The sequence below is a fragment of the Apis mellifera genome, linkage group LG13, assembly GCF_003254395.2.
Source record: "Apis mellifera strain DH4 linkage group LG13, Amel_HAv3.1, whole genome shotgun sequence".
Lineage (NCBI taxonomy): Eukaryota > Metazoa > Arthropoda > Insecta > Hymenoptera > Apidae > Apis > Apis mellifera.
The window spans coordinates 3298212-3319502 of record NC_037650.1 but is presented as its reverse complement, the minus strand read 5'-3'; the positions used below and the strand labels follow the sequence as shown (position 1 = coordinate 3319502).

General features: G+C 42.4%; 1 protein-coding gene across 6 annotated transcripts in view; it reads left to right on the top strand.

The window, feature by feature from the left end:
- Positions 1–20552, top strand: part of Br-c (broad-complex) — a 58758-nt gene extending 38206 nt beyond the window's left edge. For 2 of the 6 annotated variants that reach the window (XM_006558473.3, XM_006558470.3), the window contains exon 6: positions 699–5598. In XM_006558473.3, the coding sequence (XP_006558536.1) occupies positions 699–952 (254 nt within the window). In that variant the 3' untranslated portion in view covers positions 953–5598. 6 annotated transcript variants of the gene reach the window in all.
- Positions 20553–21291: the final 739 nt, after the last annotated feature.

The window sequence follows — 21291 nt, the reverse complement described above, 5'->3', positions numbered from 1 at the left end:
CACCCCTAACCTCCACCCACCCCCCCCACCCCCGGCCCTGCGCATTGAAGAACACCATCAGCGTACACTAATCTTGTCCAGTGATATTAATGGCAGTCGTATCTTTGTTCTTGTTTGTTCCCGGTCCCGCTCGCTCGGCTATACGTTCGGCTCTGGTTCGTCATTGTTCTGTGTGTACCTACCCGCTACCTTCACGAACACGGATTTGCGCTGGGGGTCCATCCACACACGTGGCTCTCCGTGTGCCTCCTCCTACGCCACAAACATTGGTTCGTAACGGAAAATATCTATTCTTTTTAATTGGGTGTCGATATTTATAACGGACAATGGTGCTTGGTCTCTCTCTCTCTCTCTCTCTCTCACTCTCTCTATATATATATATACATATATTTATATATTTTTCTAACTCTTTTCGTAACTTCTCTATTGTTTCTTTCTTTGCTTCTTTCTTTCTTTCTCTCTCTTTCTTTGCTTTAACCGATAAATTTCTCTCTAACTCTTTCTCCATTGTTGCATTTCTCTTTTCTCTCTTCCATCTGTTTCTTTATCTGTCTAACCTTGGATCGTCTGTATGTTTAACGCGCCCGCGAATCTATTTCACTTGGATGTTCACGATACGTAACACGATAAATTTCTTTAATATCGATCCTTTCCCTCTCGTTTGGAAAAAAAAATAACGGTTATCGGTGGAGGTTCAGCAGGCCTACCGTCGGCGATCCTCGCGATGAGATTGTCGCATCCGTTACACGGCAATCTTCTCCCTCCCGGTGTGTGCTATACCTGCGACGTTTGCGGTAAAACCCTTTCCACGAAGCTCACCCTTAAACGGCACAAAGAGCAGCAACACTTCCAGCCCCTGAATAGCGCGGTGTGCGCCCTCTGCCACAAGGTGTTCAGGACGCTCAACAGTCTGAACAATCACAAGAGCATCTATCATCGTAGGCAGAAATAGAGCCGGTTATCGTCGCGTTTGCTCGGACCGTGCCGAGGAAACACTGTGTGAAAAAACGAGCTTAGTAGTAGAGAAAGAAAGGAAGAAAGGAAGAAAGAAGGAAAGAGAAGAGAAGAAAAAAGAAAGGAACGAAACGGAAGGAAGGAAGAAGAGAAGGAAACGGTGCCAATGGACGACAACACGTTCTTCACGAGGGACGAGAAGAAGGATATCTCTCCCTCATCACATCGTCGACAGCATGGCCGCTCGAAGGATCGCGTCGCTCCTCTCAATTTTTTCTTTCCTTTTCGATACTCGTCTGTTCGACACGCGTTACTGTTGCCTTCGTTGTCGTCCCGTTTTTCCGTCGGCTGAATATGGAGCCAGCAATGGAATTGTTGTTAATTGTTAATTATTAATCGGTTGTCGCCGTCGTTACTTAACGCCGATCTGTTAACGTTCGCGATTACCATGGGACCAGTTGCAGTAACGTGATGATCTCGCGTTGATAGTTTTTAATCGGTCGAGAAAAGGGAGGATGCGGGAGATGGACGATCGAAAGTATAAGAGAAAATGAAGAAAAGAAAGAGAGAGAAAGAAAAAGAAAAAAATTAATTCAAATTATATATATATATATATACATACATACGTATATATATATATGTATATACGCGCATACACACACGCACACACACACACGATATCTTCGCGCGTGCATGCTGTGCAAAACGGCGAGAAAGAACGCAACGACACCGTGGGAGCAAGGACAACGCCGATGTAATTTCCTGGAAAAGGGACTTCTCTGGATTAAAAAGGGAAAAAAAGAAGGGGAAAAAGACAGGAAACAAAAAGAAAATCAGTGCTTCCAGACGAACGTGGTGATGAACGATGGCGATTTTTTTTATTCCATAAACGCGCCAGTTCGTCAAGTACTCGCGCGGCTCGATCATATCGGTTCATAACGATTGCGCGCCGATTGTATATTTTCAAGTAATTGCGAATTGCGCGATCGACAATTGCATAGGAACGGAATTCGCGGGACACGAGAACATTTTTTTGTACGATACCTCGGGATTTTACCGGCCTCCGCCGGCCCTTTTTTCAACCGGCGATCGAATGTTATCAATTCGTTAAGGGAGGAACGAAGGGTGTCAAGCGTTGCCAAGAATCGAGAAAAATGATTCTTCCATTTCTTTTTCCTTTTTTTTTTTCTCTTTTTTTTTTTTCCTTTTTTTTTCTTCTTCTTCCTCTCATCGACACACAGTCGCGGAAGAGAAGAGTCTGTGAAGAGAAACCGATCTTCCGGACGCGTAACCGTCCGTACTCGCGAGGCTTGCTCGTTTGTCCCGAAAGTTTGCTACGAATCATGTTCGCTCGAATCATCCTCGACGTCGTACTCCCCCTCCCTCCAAAAAAAAAAAAGAAGGAAATCCTCCTTCCGCGAATTTTTACGCAAGAAAATTATCCTCTCGCGATAATATTCTTGGACAAATGTCCACGAGAGGACATTAATCGTGTAATTCTACATTACTAGTAGTGGAAAAGAAAAAAAAAAAAGAAAAAGGAAAAGAAAAGAAAAAAAAAATATTAGTGATAAATCGCGTAGTTATTTTCGTCTACTTTTATACCGCGTGGTGACTCTCCGGATCTTTCTACTCGCGTGAAAAGTGAAATTTTCGAAAGCTTTGGGGGGAGGGGAGGGGAGGAGAGGAGGAAGAAAAAGGATAGATAAAAATTTGGATGGTATGTTGATGATGATTCGATGAATGAGGAATGATGTGTGCCGCGGTTTCGTCAGATCTCGTCGGCTCGTCGAGAGTGAACGCGAATCAATTGCAAGACGAACTCTTCTTCTTCTTCTTTTTTTTTTTTTTTTTTTTTTTTCTTCCCCCCTTATCTTACGCGACGTCCTCTCGCGAGGACTCGCTCCGGACGATAATTCTGTCTATCGATCTTACACGGCTTAATCGCAGGCTATACACACGTATACACACGAACACATGAACATATGAACACACACATACACACACTAGTAGTTAGATTTAACGTATTAACGCGAGGTAGGGAAGGGAAGGAGGAGGAGGAGGTGAAAAAAAAAAAAAAGAAAAGAAAAAAAAAAAAAACGAAAATAAAAATAAAAATAAAAATACTTCCAGGTGTCGGAGACACCATCGTCCAACTAACTTTTTAGGCGGAAACGTCCGAAACGTTTCGACAAGACTGTAAAACGAAATATTGATTAATCCGAAGACTCGAGAATTTTTAATTGTTTAGGTGTTGAAGGAAAGGGGAAAGGGGGGCGGGTGGGGGGGCGACTGTAAAAGAGGGGAGGAACTATTACCGGGAAGGGGGGAAGGGAGGGGTAGTACGCGCGAATGAAACACAACAAGGGGGGAGGGGAGAGAGAGACTTCCGTCGCGGATCGATAACGATCGCGTGGTTGACATGGTTGCAAAAGAAAAAAGAGAAAAAGAGAGGAAAAAAAAGAAAGAGAGAGAGAGAGAGAGAGAACAAAAAAAAAGATAGAACGAAAAAGTGGTAGAAGGCAGGGTACCCGTGGAGATGGAGGAAGGGAAACCCCCCCGATCTCGGTTCTCCCTTCCCCTCCGCGACGAATTCGTCCTCGTTCCGCGACGGACATCGAGACAGGAGATATATATATATATATATATATTGATATGATATAATATAATATATATTATATATTTTATCTTAATATATTCATTCCATATTAAAATGCTTTAGAGGGGTACCTTGCACACAGGCACACATATTCATTTAAAAATAGTATATGTATATATATATGTGTATGTATATATATATGTATACTATATAATAAAAATATATATATATATATTACGGGCTTTACGTAAAAAGTACCTTAATCTTATTATTAAATATTATTTTTTACGACTCTATTACGTACGGACGATCGTAGTTGCATTTTTTATCACTTATTACTATTATTATTATTATTATTATTATTATTATTATTATCATTGTTGTCGTGGTCATCGTTAGTATCGAACGTTAATTTCCTTTTTTCCACTTGTTGTTACTCGTTATGTACGGCACGTGAAAACACACGAAAACACACTCGTTTTCTTCTTCTTCTTCTTTCTTTCGATCATTCTTCTTCCTTTTCTTTTCTTTTCTTTTCTTTTCTTTTCCCTTCTTTCTTCCTTCCTTCCAATATCAATTTTCCTTTTCTCGTTCTCGTTTCGTTTTTCTTTTTTTTGTTCCGCGCTCACCCAGGGAGGGAGTTTTTCTCGACGCGGTGAACCGTGCAACGGAAACGAAGAAAGCGGGAAAGGAAGCCGCGTTTCCAACCCTCGCGGCCTTGGCGCGTTCATTTGCATACGCTTCATTCTTTACGGCCAACCTCTCCGCCCCGTGCATACGTCGTCGTCTATTTTCTCGCTTCTTACACGTTCGAATTCCTTCTTTTTTTTCCCCTTCTTCTTCTTCTTCTTTTTCTTCTTTTCTTTCCTTCTTCTTCTTTTTCTTTCTACGTTATCGCGTCACACGAGGGAGAGGGGGGAAGGGAAGGGTCCGGGTTAAAGGGGTTGGAGGGAGGGAAGGGAGAACGCGGCGCGATGACGACACCCGTTTCGTGGGAAAACGGTTCTTTTTTATTTCTTCTTTTTCTTTTTCCAAGCAGCAAAGAAATTCGTGTCGCGAATTTGAACAGCGTTTTTTGTCCTTTTCTTTTTTTAGACAGTTCGAAAGAGGGAAGGTATGAGCAATGAGGAAAAAAAAACACGGTCCACTAACACTGACAGGTTACTTATATACTAAACTGATAATAGCCATATATACATATAACCGACTACATAGCATATACCTATATTTTAGTAGAACTTTGATAGGCCGCCTCGCGAGAACTTCCTGACGCTTGTCACGGGCACAATTTTCTCCCATCTTCTCCCCTTTCTCTCTTTTTTTTTCCATCCCCTCCTCCGCCAATGCCATCATCGTCATTTTCGACAACGCAAAAATCCCTTGCATCGTGATAGATAACGGAATGAAATCTGTTCGAGAGTTGATTCATTCACGAGGTGGAGATGAATTTGTGCGTGAGAATGAAGGAAATGTTCAATGAGGGTGAGGGAAACGAGCGTCAGGAAGGGATCGAAGGGGTATCTGAAACATTATAGACAGACTAGATCCCGTCGTGCGTCGACATTTGTAGAGGATCGATCGCAAAAAAAAAATAATCCTCAGAGCACACATAGACATAACACACAGATATACATAAATATATATAAATATATATATATATATATATATATATATATATATATATATATATATATATACATACATATATATATTTTACGAAGAACAACGTGAAACAACAACCGTTGTACCGTTGAATCAGTGTGCATCGCTGTACAAAAAGTGGTGCGAGACCCAGCCCAGAGACACACGCATATGCGGACACACACACACGCACAGACTGACACTGACAGCTCGATATACTACTACTACTACTACTACTACTACTATACTGTAACTTGTACTCGATCATACATGGGATAACACGTGAACACACTTGTACATCGTTATATAGATAGGCTATGATAATTTAAATTAGGTTTATATTTCTTTATTAAGTGGTCCGCGACGGTCGTATTTTCGAAAAAAAAAAAAAAAAAAAAAAAAAAGTGAAGTGATATTCCCGCGATTCAGGATCCGAGAGAGAGAAGGGAAAAAGGAGGAGAGAGGGAGTAGGGGGGATCGCAAAAAAAAAATTGTTTCTTAATCTTCGAAAATACGTTCGACGCCGAGCATTCTCTTTTTTTTTTTTTTTTTTTTTCTTATAATGCAAATAACAAGGAGGGGGAGGGGGATGGGGTGGGGGGATGGGGGAAGGAAGGAACGATGTCGGGAAAGAGTGTGGTGTTTCTTTGTTTGGTTGGATATGGAGGAAATGAGGAAGAACGAAGCTTTAAATTTACGGAGAGAGTAACGGAACACAATTTTATAGTAGTCAGTACTGAAGAAGAAAGAACTGATATTGATAATATTTAAACTAGTAGATTTATTCGAAGGAAATTGATTTGTGACTACTGTAAAAATGGCCAAATATAATCGCGGAAATATATATTCGCCTTCCGATCCGCGGTCGGCGCTATTATTATGAAGAATAATAAATTATTAATGAAATTAATATAAATTGAATGAATATTTAACTGCAAATTATATATTTAGTAGAAAGTTTATTCGAGTATCTTCTTCTCTCTTTTTTTTTTTTTTTATTTTTTATTTTATACACACATATATATATATATATACACATATATATATATTTTTTTTTTTTTTTTTTTTTATTTCTTTTTCGTTTAATTTATCGCTCTAACGTTAATGCGTCACGAAAATTGCGAGACCGTGCAAACCGCGGTTCTAAAATAATTTATTAATTATTATGCACACCGACGGCTCGTGGAGCGTTAGGGACACCCCTTTGGGAGATGATGACACGCCGCGTTCTCGGAGAATTCGCGCTCTGTAGTTGGCCTTGCGAAACGCGCGCAAAGACAAAGGAGCGAAGGTGCTTCCTTACTAATTTAAAAAAAAAAAAAAAAAAAAACGATTGGCCAGTGCAAAATGAACCGTTCGAAATTTCGTTTTCGAACATCGAAAGACTGAATTGTTGAATCGAACGTGTCGCGGTTGGCAAAAAATCCTCCCGATTCCCTTTCGATCGAGAGGGTGCGGGGATGGAGTTTTTTGCGGATGATCGATGAGAGAAAGACGAGTGAGATTTTTTCCTTTTCTTTCGATCGAAGAGATACGAAATTTTTTATAGAGGGAAGATTTCTCGATTTTTCGATTTCGGAGGAACAATTATTAATTCGAAATCTTCTCTCGTCGAAAGAATTCAAGAGGGGATGGAACGATTCGATTCTTCTTCGATTCGAAAAAGTTAGTTATCAAATATTCGCGTTGGAATCTTTTCTTCGATCGAAGGGATGGAATTTTACGAAGGGGGGGGAACGATTTTTTTCTCGATTCGAAGAGCTGAAAGAGGGGAGGGGAGAGACAAGAGAAATTCGAGACGCGTACCTGATTGCGATCGTCGTAAGTTAGCAGCCATCCCATGCCAACCGCGACACGCTTTAGACGCGTCAGACTGAATTGGACTGATTTATTCTATTTTCTTTTTTTTTCTTTTTTTTTTTTTTTTTTTTTTTTTTTTTTTTTCTCCTTTTAATCGTTCTAATTAGTCGACTCTTACATTGGACTGATGTTTAACGTTTCTTGACTGATGTTACCAAACAAATGTTTAATTAAAAGTATGTAATTCCTTAAGTTTAAACACGGTTAGAGGGAAAGCAATGTGAACAACGCAGCGATCAGATTGGCAGGGCACCGCAGCAGTTCGAATCAACTGAGAAAGTATGAGTGAAAGAAAAGAAAAAAATAAGCGGTATATATAATCATGCATACGTGTATAATAGAATCGGCGGCAACGCGTGATTTTTTTTTTTTTTTTTCAATATTCATTCGTTGATAAAACGGCACACACGCAACACACACACATACAGATACGTACACACCCACGCACATGGACACTCACACACACAAGTTCCCTTATTATCACCTTTTCGTTTGTATCTGACATATCCACGTCTCCTTCGTTCGCTTTTTCTCGTTTTTTGTCTACGTTTTCTTATTTTTTTTTTTTTTTTTTTTGTACAAGTTAGGCTTTTAGCGCACAGATACTATTACTTGTTTTTTTTTTTTTTAATTAATGGTCATGGGTATTAAGAGGCACATACATCATACGTATACATAGTTACACACACAGTCTAGGTTCGCCTATTACTTTTTTTTTCCCCCCCCATTTTTTTCTCTGTAATTATTTTATCCCGTAGAATTATACGCGCAATAGCGACAGTAAGATTTTTATTCAATTTGTTCTCTTGTGTCTTTTTTTTTTTTTTTTTTTTTTAATCTTCTTAACATTTTAAGCAGCCAAGCAGCTATTATTATTATATACAGTACAGACAGGAAAGCAAGCAGCAGTTTTTCATACACACAACAAGCTTTCTTAAAATAATAATATCATAAGCCATAATTCCGTTCAATTACCGTACGATAGATTTAAATTAGCGATCACCCACGGATACATAAGCAGACATATACCATCGACGATATCATTACCTGTGCGAGAACGATACACATCGCGATACCGTTGAATAGAATTATTTTGTAATTCCGAGTTATAGAGAGAGAGAGAGAGAGAGAGCGAGTGAGTGAATGAGTGAGCGAGAGAAAGGAAAAGAGAGAGAAAAAGAGAGAGAGTATGTGCGTGTGTGAGAGAGAGAAAGTGGTAGAGAAAGAATGAGAGAGAGAGAGAGAGAGAGAGAGAGAGAGAGAACGAGGAATAGAGCGAAGAAAGAAGCAGCAAAGCACTGAAAAAAAAAAAAAACGAGCTTATTCGAAATTCGTCAGATATGTAAAAAAAAAAAAAATTGTATTGAGAAATAAAAAAGAAAAAGAACCGGTGCCATAGGCTCGAGAAACATCTTGAAAAAACATCCGGGGAACATGGAAAAAAAAAAAAAGAATAAATAAATGAAATAAAGGCTGAATTCTTTCCGGTAACGACTCCGTTTTCGGGTACAAATCGTTTCTTCTTAAGCGAAATAATGCCGAGCGTTACCGTGCTTGCTTATTATTTGTTATCTGCCAAGGTGTTCTGGTTATAATATATATTTATTGATGACTATTATTAATATTATTATTATATATTATTATTATTATTATATAATTATAGTTATTATTATTTTTTATTTCTAAGCAATGTCAAATGCATCTTAATATATTTTCCACCACGATCTTTTTTTTTTTTTTTTTTTTTTATATACATATATATATATATATATATAATATGAAATGTACTATTTGGTTATTTTAATAATTCGCTTTGTATCTCTTTTTTTTTTTCTTTTTCTTCGTTTTTTTTCAGTCACCTAACACATCCTCGAGAGAGAAAAAAAGAAAATAACGAAAGACAACGATTCACACACATCCCCCCCCCCGTTTTGATACATACACAGGTTATTATATATTTCGCTTCCTTGCCCCCTGGCCCCCCCCCAGATCCGATCGTGTTCCACACACCCGAACCTGTTCTTCTTTTTTAAATTGTGTATCACGAATGCATTGTGTTGTCACGCCTCTTTCTTTCAGCTGGAAGGTAAGTTACATCGATACGACGAATACACGAATGTTCACGCCATGTATCGATGGAGAGAAAAAAGTAAAATAAGAGTAAAAGTAAAAAGAGAAAAACAAATAAAGGCAACGAGATGAGCAAGATGGACAAGACGAGATCTCCAAATCTCGATTTAATCGCTGTTTCTTCTCTCGAAAACGAGTCGTCGTTGCTCGTCGTCGTCGTCGTCCTCCACCTCTTTCCACGTGGATCTCGGGAAATCGTTTCACGTCGGAAAATTGGAGACACGACGCAACTGCGTTTACCGTTCGTTGCATATTCACGTATATAGGCCGGAGACCGAAGTAAGAACTGATTTCTTCAGCAGCGGAAGGGGTTGTCTTGAAAAAGAAGGGGTTTTTTTTTCTCGAAGGAGAAAAGATGATTTCGTGCACACGCGAAACGCGTGTATCTTCTGCAAAAAAAAAATACTTGACTCGTCGACTAAGTTGTTCTCGGCACACGTATCTCCATCGTGGCGGAGAGAGAGAGTGAGAGAGAGTGAGAGAATGAGAGAAAGAGAGAGAGAGAGAGAGAGAGAAGGACGGTACCAGTACAGGTGCTGCGGAGCCAAGGGACCCTCAGAGAGGCGACACGCATTCTCGATATACCTTCGAACGAGATCGAGAGAAAACGAGGGCCATTCACAGTGTGCGAAAAGAGAACGATTAAGCCGCCACGCCGCTCACGCATATTATTACGTTTACTTGGAACTGCATGCTTTAAGTGTCACCCAGAATGCTCAGTGTTTCCTCCTCGTCGTCTCCCCTATTTCTCTTCTCGTGTATTTTTCTTTTTTTTTTTTTACATTTTTTTTTCTCTTGTGTTTTCTTCTTCTTCTTTTTTTTGTTTTTTTATTCTCTCTCTCCATTCAATTCCTCACGTTTGTCAGGTTTGTCAGCAGAGAGAGAAGGCGTGATCCGTAAAAAAAAAAAAAAAAAAAAGAAAAAAAGAACGAGAGGTATTACATATTAATGCGTACGTACATGTGTCCAGAGTAAAGTGTTTACGTATTTTATATATATATATATATATGTATATATTTCTTATATATATATGTATATAGATCGGAGAGGATCGTGCGCAATTTTTGTACGCAACAACTCCGTCCACTCTTTACGAACGCACCTTTAAAACCTTCCTCTCTCCGTATTTTATTCCCTTCTCTCCTCCTCTCGTTCACACATTCAAGCGTACTCACTTTCTCGCGAGATGTGGATGCATGCGCGTTTAAACGTACGTGTGCGCACCCAGAGCGTTTGTGTATCAAACACGATTTCACGATTTCACTTGCAACTCGAAATATCCTCTTCCTCCATCGGTACGTAGCGACCTCATCAGCGAGGTTGTTCACAATTTCTTTTCCCTCAATCTTTAACGAGACGTGGCCCGAGAGAAATTGGATAAAAAGCTCTTTTTTTTCCAGCGAAAGGCATTGAACGAATGGGGGTTGGCCTCGCCTCCTCCGTTTCGCGTTCGATGCGAGGCGCTAAAGGGCGAAGGAAGACGGAAGACGGAAAAAGGGGGAAAAAAAGGGAGGGGAAGGGAAAGAAGGGGGAATACCAGATTATAAAATACCGCGATATACGCGCGTTATATTATAAGTCGCGCACAACGCTTCCGCCAGTCTCTGACCGGATCTCTTTTTAATTAACGAGCACCGCGGCCATCACAAATGAACCGAGCGCTCTCCTTCCTTTTCCCTCGTGCACATTAATACCTTAATTCGTTTCCGTGTCCATGCTTCGTTCCTTCTATACATTCGTACGTGTATACGTACGCTTTCCTTCCCTTTCTTTTTTTTCGTTTATCTCCTCAACCTCCTTTCAACCTACCCCTCGTCCGTTCGTCCCCCCTCGCGCAATCTTTATCCTCCTTTATCCGAATTGTGTGTACACACCGCGGTGCACGTATAAATATAACATAGAGAAGACTAATGGCCGGGAACACCGGCCAAAAGAAATCTCACTTATTTTTCATAACCGCGCTTCTTATCCCGTCCACGCGGTCGAAGGCTTCCTTTCTTCTTTTTTTCTCCTTAGTTTCACTCGAACCAGAGGTTTCGATGATGAAGAAGAAGAAAAAAGAGAAAGAAAGGAAAGAAGAACTGCCATTGAAAGTTCTTACTTCCCTCCACCCAAAACGGTCTGCCATTTCGAAACGTCGTTTCAGGAGTTCTTCTTCCCTCTCCCTCCCCCCGTCGAAATGCATCTCGAGCACGTCGCCGTATCGAACGTGCAAAAAAACAAAAACACAACAAGGAAGAGAATTAGAAATTCTCACGGCGTGATAAGACGGCGATACCAACACACATAACACACACAATATATATATATATTATTCCCAAGTATCGGGGATATCCCCTGTATATCGAGATTCTGAAGGGAGAAAGAGGAAAGCGGAACAAGCGTCGAAAGGAAATATCCTTTGCATCGATAACACGGACGATCATCATCTCTCACCGTTGAGATTTTCTTTTGTTCGTTTCTTTTTTTTTTCATATATATATTAATCACGGCGTCTGCTAGAGAGAGAGAGAGAGAGAGAGCGAGTGAGTGAAGAGTGAGCGAGAGAAAGGAAAGAGAGAGAAAAGAGAGAGAGTATGTGCGTGTGTGAGAGAGAGAAAGGGGTAGAGAAAGAATGAAGAGAGAGAGAGAGAGAGAGAGAGAGAGAGAACGAGGAATAGAGCGAAGAAAGAAGCAGCAAAGCACTGAAAAAAAAAAAACGAGCTTATTCGAAATTCGTCAGATATGTAAAAAAAAAAAAAATTGTATTGAGAAATAAAAAAGAAAAAGAACCGGTGCCATAGGCTCGAGAAACATCTTGAAAAACATCCGGGGAACATGGAAAAAAAAAAGAATAAATAAATTGAAAATAAAGGCTGAATTCTTTCCGGTAACGACTCCGTTTTCGGGTACAAATCGTTTCTTCTTAGAGAAATAATGCCGAGCGTTACCGTGCTTGCTTATTATTTGTTATCTGCCAGGTGTTCTGGTTATAATATATATTTATTGATGACTATTATTAATATTATTATTATATATTATTATTATTATTATATAATTATAGTTATTATTTTTTATTTCTAAGCAATGTCAAATGCATCTTAATATATTTTCCACCACGATCTTTTTTTTTTTTTTTTTTTTTTATATCATATATATTATATATATTTATATAATATGAAATGTACTATTTGGTTATTTTAATAATTCGCTTTGTATCTCTTTTTTTTTTTCTTTTTCTTCGTTTTTTTTCAGTCACCTAACACATCCTCGAGAGAGAAAAAAAGAAAATAACGAAAGACAACGATTCACACACATCCCCCCCCGTTTTGATACATACACAGGTTATTATATATTTCGCTTCCTTGCCCCCTGCCCCCCCCCAGATCCGATCGTGTTCCACACACCCGAACCTGTTCTTCTTTTTAAATTGTGTATCACGAATGCTTGTGTTGTCACGCCTCTTTTTTCAGCTGGAAGGTAAGTTACATCGATACGACGAATACACGAATGTTCACGCCATGTATCGATGGAGAGAAAAAAGTAAAATAAGAGTAAAAGTAAAAAGAGAAAAACAAATAAAGGCAACGAGATGAGCAAGATGGACAAGACGAGATCTCCAAATCTCGATTTAATCGCTGTTTCTTCTCTCGAAAACGAGTCGTCGTTGCTCGTCGTCGTCGTCGTCCTCCCACTCTTTCCACGTGGATCTCGGGAAATCGTTTCACGTCGGAAAATTGGAGACACGACGCATGCGTTTACCGTTCGTTGCATATTCACGTATATAGGCCGGAGACCGAAGTAAGAACTGATTTCTTCAGCAGCGGGAAGGGGTTGTCTTGAAAAAGAAGGGGTTTTTTTTTCTCGAAGGAGAAAAGATGATTTCGTGCACACGCGAACGCGTGTATCTTCTGCAAAAAAAAATACTTGACTCGTCGACTAAGTTGTTCTCGCCACACGTATCTCCATCGTGGCGGAGAGAGAGAGTGGAGAGAGTGAGAGAATGAGAGAAAGAGAGAGAGAGAGAGAGAGAGAAGGACGGTACCAGTACAGGTGCTGCGGAGCCAAGGGACCCTCAGAGAGGCGACACGCATTCTCGATATACCTTCGAACGAGATCGAGAGAAAAGGAGGGCCATTCACAGTGTGCGAAAAGAGAACGTTAAGCCGCCACGCCGCTCACGCATATTATTACGTTTACTTGGAACTGCATGCTTTAAGTGTCACCCAGAATGCTCAGTGTTTCCTCCTCGTCGTCTCCCCTATTTCTCTTCTCGTGTATTTTTCTTTTTTTTTTTTACATTTTTTTTCTCTTGTGTTTTCTTCTTCTTCTTTTTTTTGTTTTTTTATTCTCTCTCTCCATTCAATTCCTCACGTTTGTCAGGTTTGTCAGCAGAGAGAGAAGGCGTGATCCGTAAAAAAAAAAAAAAAAAGAAAAAAAGAACGAGAGGTATTACATATTAATGCGTACGTACATGTGTCCAGAGTAAAGTGTTTACGTATTTTATATATATATATATATGTATATATTCTTATATATATATGTATATAGATCGGAGAGGATCGTGCGCAATTTTTGTACGCAACAACTCCGTCCACTCTTTACGAACGCACCTTTAAAACCTTCCTCTCTCCGTATTTTATTCCCTCTCTCTCCTCTCGTTCACACATTCAAGCGTACTCACTTTCTCGCGAGATGTGGATGCATGCGCGTTTAAACGTACGTGTGCGCACCCAGAGCGTTTGTGTATCAAACACGATTTCACGATTTCACTTGCAACTCGAAATATCCTCTTCCTCCATCGGTACGTAGCGACCTCATCAGCGAGGTTGTTCACAATTTCTTTTCCCTCAATCTTTAACGAGACGTGGCCCGAGAGAAATTGGATAAAAGCTCTTTTTTTTCCAGCGAAAGGCATTGAACGAATGGGGGTTGGCCTCGCCTCCTCCGTTTCGCGTTCGATGCGAGGCGCTAAAGGGCGAAGGAAGACGGAAGACGGAAAAAGGGGGAAAAAAAGGGAGGGGAAGGGAAAGAGGGGGAATACCAGATTATAAAATACCGCGATATACGCGCGTTATATTATAAGTCGCGCACAACGCTTCCCCAGTCTCTGACCGGATCTCTTTTTAATTAACGAGCACCGCGGCCATCACAAATGAACCGAGCGCTCTCCTTCCTTTTCCCTCGTGCACATTAATACCTTAATTCGTTTCCGTGTCCATGCTTCGTTCCTTCTATACATTCGTACGTGTATACGTACGCTTTCCTTCCCTTTCTTTTTTTTCGTTTATCTCCTCAACCTCCTTTCAACCTACCCCTCGTCCGTTCGTCCCCCTCGCGCAATCTTTATCCTCCTTTATCCGAATTGTGTGTACACACCGCGGTGCACGTATAAATATAACATAGAGAGACTAATGGCCGGGAACACCGGCCAAAAGAAATCTCACTTATTTTTCATAACCGCGCTTCTTATCCCGTCCACGCGGTCGAAGGCTTCCTTTCTTCTTTTTTTCTCCTTAGTTTCACTCGAACCAGAGGTTTCGATGATGAAGAAGAAGAAAAAAGAGAAAGAAAGGAAAGAAGAACTGCCATTGAAAGTTCTTACTTCCCTCCACCCAAAACGGTCTGCCATTTCGAAACGTCGTTTCAGGAGTTCTTCTTCCCTCTCCTCCCCCGTCGAAATGCATCTCGAGCAGTCTCATCGTAGCATCGCCTGCTCCATCTTTTTTTACTTATTCGTCTATTTTCTTCTCACTCTTCCTCCCTCTCCTCTTCCTACTCGAACTCATCAATAAACTTCCTCCACACCGATGGTTAAATAAGTGGGTCGAGGCCGAAAGTCCCAATGCAACGGGTCGCCATACGCGGGTGAGAAATAAGTATCGCCGGCGACCGAGATCGCATACGATTTTTGTTTCAATTTTCTGCTACATTTTCTCTTCTTTCCCTCCCGAGCGAGAAAAAAAAAGAGACGCCGATATTAATTTTCAAGAAGGCTCGCGAAAAAAGAAACATTGATCAACGTCGCTTTTCGTTATTCCCGGAAAGCGTCTTTGAATTTAATTTTTCGCTGCAAGAGAACCGGTTAGCTTGTGTTGAAAGGGGCATCTCGAGAAGGAAGAAGGAAAGGAGAGGAATGAAGAAAGGGAGAAAGGAATCTCTCACTGCTTTTGATTACAATCGATTGCTTCTTTTCTGTCTTTCACTTATATCTCCTCCAGAGAAAAACGAAACCCCTTCCCTTCTCTCCTGATCGATATTCATTTCCATTTCGGATTCGCAGTCTCATCGTATGTATCTCTTTATATTTTTCGCGTGGTGAAAAATAGAAACACGGCAACACGAGGGAAAGATGGATGGAGTTACAGGAGTGGAGAAAGCGGAAAAGACGTAGTGAGAGAAACGGATGAAGAGGATGGTGGATGATGGAGAATTACCCTTTGGCGTATTCCTTTGTATGGATGTTTAATGTGCGTGCAGCTCATGAGGATTGTGTTCAATCTCACCTCTATTCGGGGATGACCTTTAATCTCTTGAACAACAGTCAGACAAGGAACTGTTAACCTGCCACTGTCCCCGGGTATGCTATGCCAGAAGCATCCTAGGTCCCACTTCGAAAGCAGCCGACGACAGGATCAGATGCGTCATCTGCAAGCGGATATTGCTTCGTAACTTTTTTCCCCTGTATGACCCACACATTACGTGATCATTAAAGCAGACCCGCACATGACCATTAAGGCTTTGAGGTTGTTAAGTAGGACCCACCGCTCTCTCATTCTACACCACCTAAGCTCCTATAAAGCTTTTCTCACGAGATTTTGTTGTTCTGTGCTCGCTTTTTCCTTGCCACTCCATTGTCTTCCCTTTCGATGAAGAGCCGCAAACGTATTTGCGGCGGAAGAAAGCCGGAAGCGTGTCCAACCGCGGGCGCGAACGCGTCGCGGCAGCGCAAGGGAAAAGCATGCCAAGAAGAAACCGTGGCGACTTCGACGGGGACGACCAGGAGGCTCAGCCTCTCTGCTTCCTACGCGCTGTTCGCGACTGCCGCGCATCGCGACGAAGCTGCGGGGCGGCTCCGCAGGTAGCGGTGTGCCAAAAAACGCCGGGTGGAGCCTCGGCGACCAGTCATGCTGCTAGAAGTCCGTACGTGCCCACTCGAAATGCGGCCGGGAGTTCGCTGATCTAGATAGAGCCCCCGACGGCCGGAGGGGAGAAGTGGAAGCGAGAAGCGCGGCAGGACATCCGGCGGCCGTTCTCGAAGAACAGGAGAAAATGGCGGTCGAAGTCGAAGGAGGAAGAGAAGAAGGGAAAGCTGCAAGGGCACGAGCGGAAGTGGTGGCAACATGGGGGAGATAGAGCGGGGTGGCGGGGAGGGTGGTGTGTGGGGAGTGTGAGGCTGCGCCAAAAGACCCATACTATATGTAAATGGAACAGGGTGCTGTTGACGGACAAAACCATCTACTGACCCCTGTCTCCGTTGGAAGCCGTCGCTGGCAGCATGATGGCTGATGACGCTGCAATACAACTGCCTGGAACCGGGTGCCACTGAAGGAATCGTGGGTTTAAAGTGTAGTCCGGGATCGGGCGGGCGCCTCGCCGCTTCGCGCGCCAAGTCCGCACGCACCGGCCCGAGCACCAAGGCCCGTCCCTTCACCGGCTCCCCTTTGCTGGATCCGCATCTGGCTCAGGTCCATAAGCTTATATCTTATCACGTGTCCTGATGGATACGGCAACTCTCTTCATAGCAAGCTAGCTACCAGTATCTGAAAGAAGCAAAGACTCGACATGCGATGTTATCATATTATAAATACTAGTAGATTTTATTGCGAGGAAATTGAGTCGTTGCTATACATAGGTAGCCGAGATACTCATCAGCAAACTATAATTTCGCGGATCATATATATCTCCGCCTTCCGATCCGCGGTCGGTCTTCTTGAATTATGAAGAGATAATATTTATTTTAGATGAAATTAACTATATAAGAATTGCGCTTTGTCAAAATATACGTGCAAAATCAATTATATATTTTCGAGAAAGTTATCTACGCGTTCTCTCCTCCTTGTTTTTTTTTTTTTTTTATTTTGTCCTCTTTTATTACACGACCAGGTAAAATACTACCTGACTACGGGTCTAGAATATAACCAAAAGCGCCTCTCACCCTCCCCGCGCATTGCGCCCACGCTCTGAGCTCTGTACTTTCTTTTCTCTCTTTATTATAGTGCTGGAGCGTTACCTCAGATTAACTCATAATAACTTCAATTCTTTTCTTTACTATGCATCAGTGCTCCTAGAACCTCAGTCTGGGCCGCCCACGCGTGGCGCGCCCATAACCGCACCACTTCCATCGTTGTGTTATAATGCTCACAAAGACATATGCGTATACCTTCGTCCCAAACCCGCGTTCCTAAAAATACATTTATCTACCACTCACAAAATATTATGCGACATCCGACGGCTCGCGTGTCTCGAGCGTATAGCCCTATTTGCGGAGAACTGATGACACCCACGCCGTTCTCGAGAGATTCGCCGCTCTGTAGTGTGGCCTCTCAAAAACGGCAGCGCAAAAGACATAAGAAGGACGAAGGTGCTTCCTACCTACTACTTAAAAAAAAAAAAAAAAAAAAATAAAAAACGAAATAAAAATAAATAAAAAAATAAACCTTTTTTTATTGTATTCCATTGCTGCTACATTTCTCTTCTTTTCCCTCCCCGGCGAAGAAAAAAAAGGGAAGGACGCGATTATTATTTCAAAGGAAGCTCGCCGAGAAAAAGAAACATTGAATCCCGAACCGTCGTCTTCGTCTTCGTCTTCCGCGGAAAGCGGTCTTTGAATTTAATTTTTCGCGTGGAGAGAAGCCGGTAGCTTCGCGTGAAAAGGCATCGTCGAGAAGAAAGAAGAAAGGAAGGAAGGAAGGAAGGAAGGAAGAAAGGGAATTCTTTCCTTCCTGCTTTTGATACAACGATTTCTTTCTTTTTCTCTCTTTCACCCTTCTTCCTCCTCCAGAGAAAGAACGGACCCCCTTCCTTCCTCTCCCTGCGCTCGATATTCATTTCCTTTCGGATTCCGCAGGTTTCTCATTCGATCGTATCGCGTTATTATTGAATTTTCGCGTCGTTGAAAAAATAGAAGGCCCGAGCAACACGGAGGGAAAGGGTAGGGATGAGTCTACGAGGAGGGTGTGGGGGAGAAGGGGGGAAAAAGTGAGCTAGTGAGAAGAAACGGGGAGGAAGGGAGGGATGGATGGAATGGAGGGAGGGTCATTTATCTCGCTTGCGTCATCCTTTGATATGGGGGATAGGGTTTTAAGTGTGGCGGTTGCAGCTGCATGAGGTGCATTGTTTGCGTGCCTCGCCGATTCGTTTTTTCTTTTCCTTCGTCTATTTTCTCTCACTCTTTCCCTCCCTCTCCTCTTCCTCCTTCGAATCTCTCAATAAACCTTCCTTCCCCACCGATGTTTAAAAAGGTTGGGGGTGGGTCGAGGTCGCGGAAACGTCCGCAGAATGGCAACGAGGGTCGCGCGATACGCGGGGGAGGGAAATAAGGAGGATCGCGGCGACGATGATCGCGATACGATTTTTATTGTATTCCATTGCTGCTACATTTCTCTTCTTTTCCCTCCCCCGGCGAAGAAAAAAAAAGGGAAGGACGCGATTATTATTTCAAAGGAAGCTCGCCGAGAAAAAGAAACATTGAATCCCGAACCGTCGTCTTCGTCTTCGTCTTCCGCGGAAAGCGGTTCTTTGAATTTAATTTTTCGCGTGGAGAGAAGCCGGTAGCTTCGCGTGAAAAGGCATCGTCGAGAAGAAAGAAAGAAAGGAAGGAAGGAAGGAAGGAAGGAAGAAAGGGAATTCTTTCCTTCCTGCTTTTGATACAACGATTTCTTTCTTTTTCTCTCTTTCACCCTTCTATCCTCCTCCAGAGAAAGAACGGAACCCCCTTCCTTCCTCTCCCTGCGCTCGATATTCATTTCCTTTCGGATTCCGCAGGTTTCTCATTCGTATCGTATCGCGTTATTATTGAATTTATCGCGTCGTTGAAAAAATAGAAGGCACGAGCAACACGGAGGGAAAGGGGTAGGGATGAGTCTACGAGGAGGGTGTGGGGGAAGAAGGGGGGAAAAAGTGAGCTAGTGAGAAGAAACGGGGAGGAAGGGAGGGATGGATGGAATGGAGGGAGGGATCATTTATCTCGCTTGCGTCATCCTTTGATATGGGGGATAGGGTTTTAAGTGTGGCGGTTGCAGCTGCATGAGGTGCATTGTTGTGTTTCAGTGCTCACCTCTATGCCGGGGCTGACCTTGAACTCTCTGAACACCCAGTCAGCGAAGAAGCTGTTCACCTGCCAGCTGTGCGGCAAGGTGCTATGCAGCAAAGCATCCCTGAAACGCCACGTTGCCGACAAGCACGCCGAGCGACAGGAGGAGTACAGATGCGTCATCTGCGAGCGGGTATATTGCTCGCGTAACTCCCTGATGACCCACATATATACGTATCATAAGAGCAGACCCGGCGACATTGACATTAAGTTCTTTTGAAGGTTTAGATAAGGTAGGGACACGCACCTCTCTCTCATCTACACCACCTAATCTCTCTATAACGCCTCTCACGCATATTTTTTTCTTCTTCTCGCCTTTCCTGCCTCCATTTCTCCCTTCGAATCGAATCGAGACTCCAAACTATTGCGGCTGGAAGTAAATCGCGTAATCGTTCGACCTCGGCTCGAACCTCGTTCCTTCTTCGTCTTCAAGGAGAAAATGCATGCCAGAGAAGAGAGAAACCGGTTTCGACTCCCACGTGGATCGACCCTTATTCCTCCTCCTCCTCCTCCTTCCTCTTCTTCTACTGCTACTTGTCTTCTACGTGCCTCCTCCTACGGCTCGAAGCTTTCGTTTCGTTCTCCTCCAATCCTGTTCATCCTGTTCCAAACAAACCGCTTTTCTTTCTTTCTCGCCTCCTCGTCGTCCTTCATTCTCCTCGGTATGTACCGTACGGTGGTCGCCGATCGAATTCTTCCGGTATTCGCGGCTCCGTTATATATATCCCCCTACGTCTCGGGATCGAGAGACTTGGATCGAGAGATCGCGAGTCGAGAGATCCTTCGTTCCGTTCGCGAATGAAGAAGGGACGAGAGAGATGATGGGCGTCGAGATCGAGCAGGAAGAGAAAAAGAGGAAAGAAAAGGGAGGAATCGTTCAATTGACCGATCGTACGTGTTTCAACAATGGGGTTATTATTTATCGTAGGTCGAGTTTTTTTTTTTGGTAGATTAGTCTCGCCAAAAGAGCCCCATGTACTCGAGGGTATAATTACGCTTCAGGTTGTTCCTTACTAACAACACACCCCCTCACTTACCCCCTTGGTTCCTTTTAATTTCTTTTCGTTTCTTTATTATTATTATTATTATTTTGTACGTGTTATGACTTGGTAACTCTGTTTGGTAACCGTTGTTAATGTGAACGTCGTTTGTTTCAATCTTATTTTTCCTCTTTTTTAGGTTCTTTTCTTTTTTCCCTGCCCCCCCTTTCTATTTGTGTGCCTCAATTTCTGTCGTCAGCATCTTGGATGTGATTCGATTTTGTATGTGCATGCCGAATCTTGCTCACTTAAACGCTCACTTTTACAGCTTAACGACACGGACGAACGTCATGCTTTCGAAAGCGGTGGTGGATCGATCGTCGGATGAATCGTCGATCCGTTTCTTTGAAGCTGTCGAAGATTTCTTTCTTTCTTTCCTTCTTTCTTCTTTTTTCTTTCCTCTCTCCCTCTTTTCTTTTCTCTTCCTCGAGAAGCGAAACAACGTCTCGAACGAAGTACTCATACTATTCATTCTTTTGCATCTGCTGCATGACGCCCTTCGCATCTCGTTCGATTCATCCTCCTCTTTTTCTCTCGAAACAATTTTCGATCCGACTAACAACCAAGCTCGATAAAAAAGCACGATTATCGATCAATCAACCCGCACGCACGCACGCACGCACGCATGCAACATTTTCATCATTCAAGGGAAGAGAAGAAAAAAACGATGGCAGCTTGTTTCAATTTTATTTGCACGTGATACGATGCGTCGAGTTTCACTACTAATCGTCTCTCTGTTTTCTTTTCTTTCCTTTCTCTCTCTCTCTCTCTCT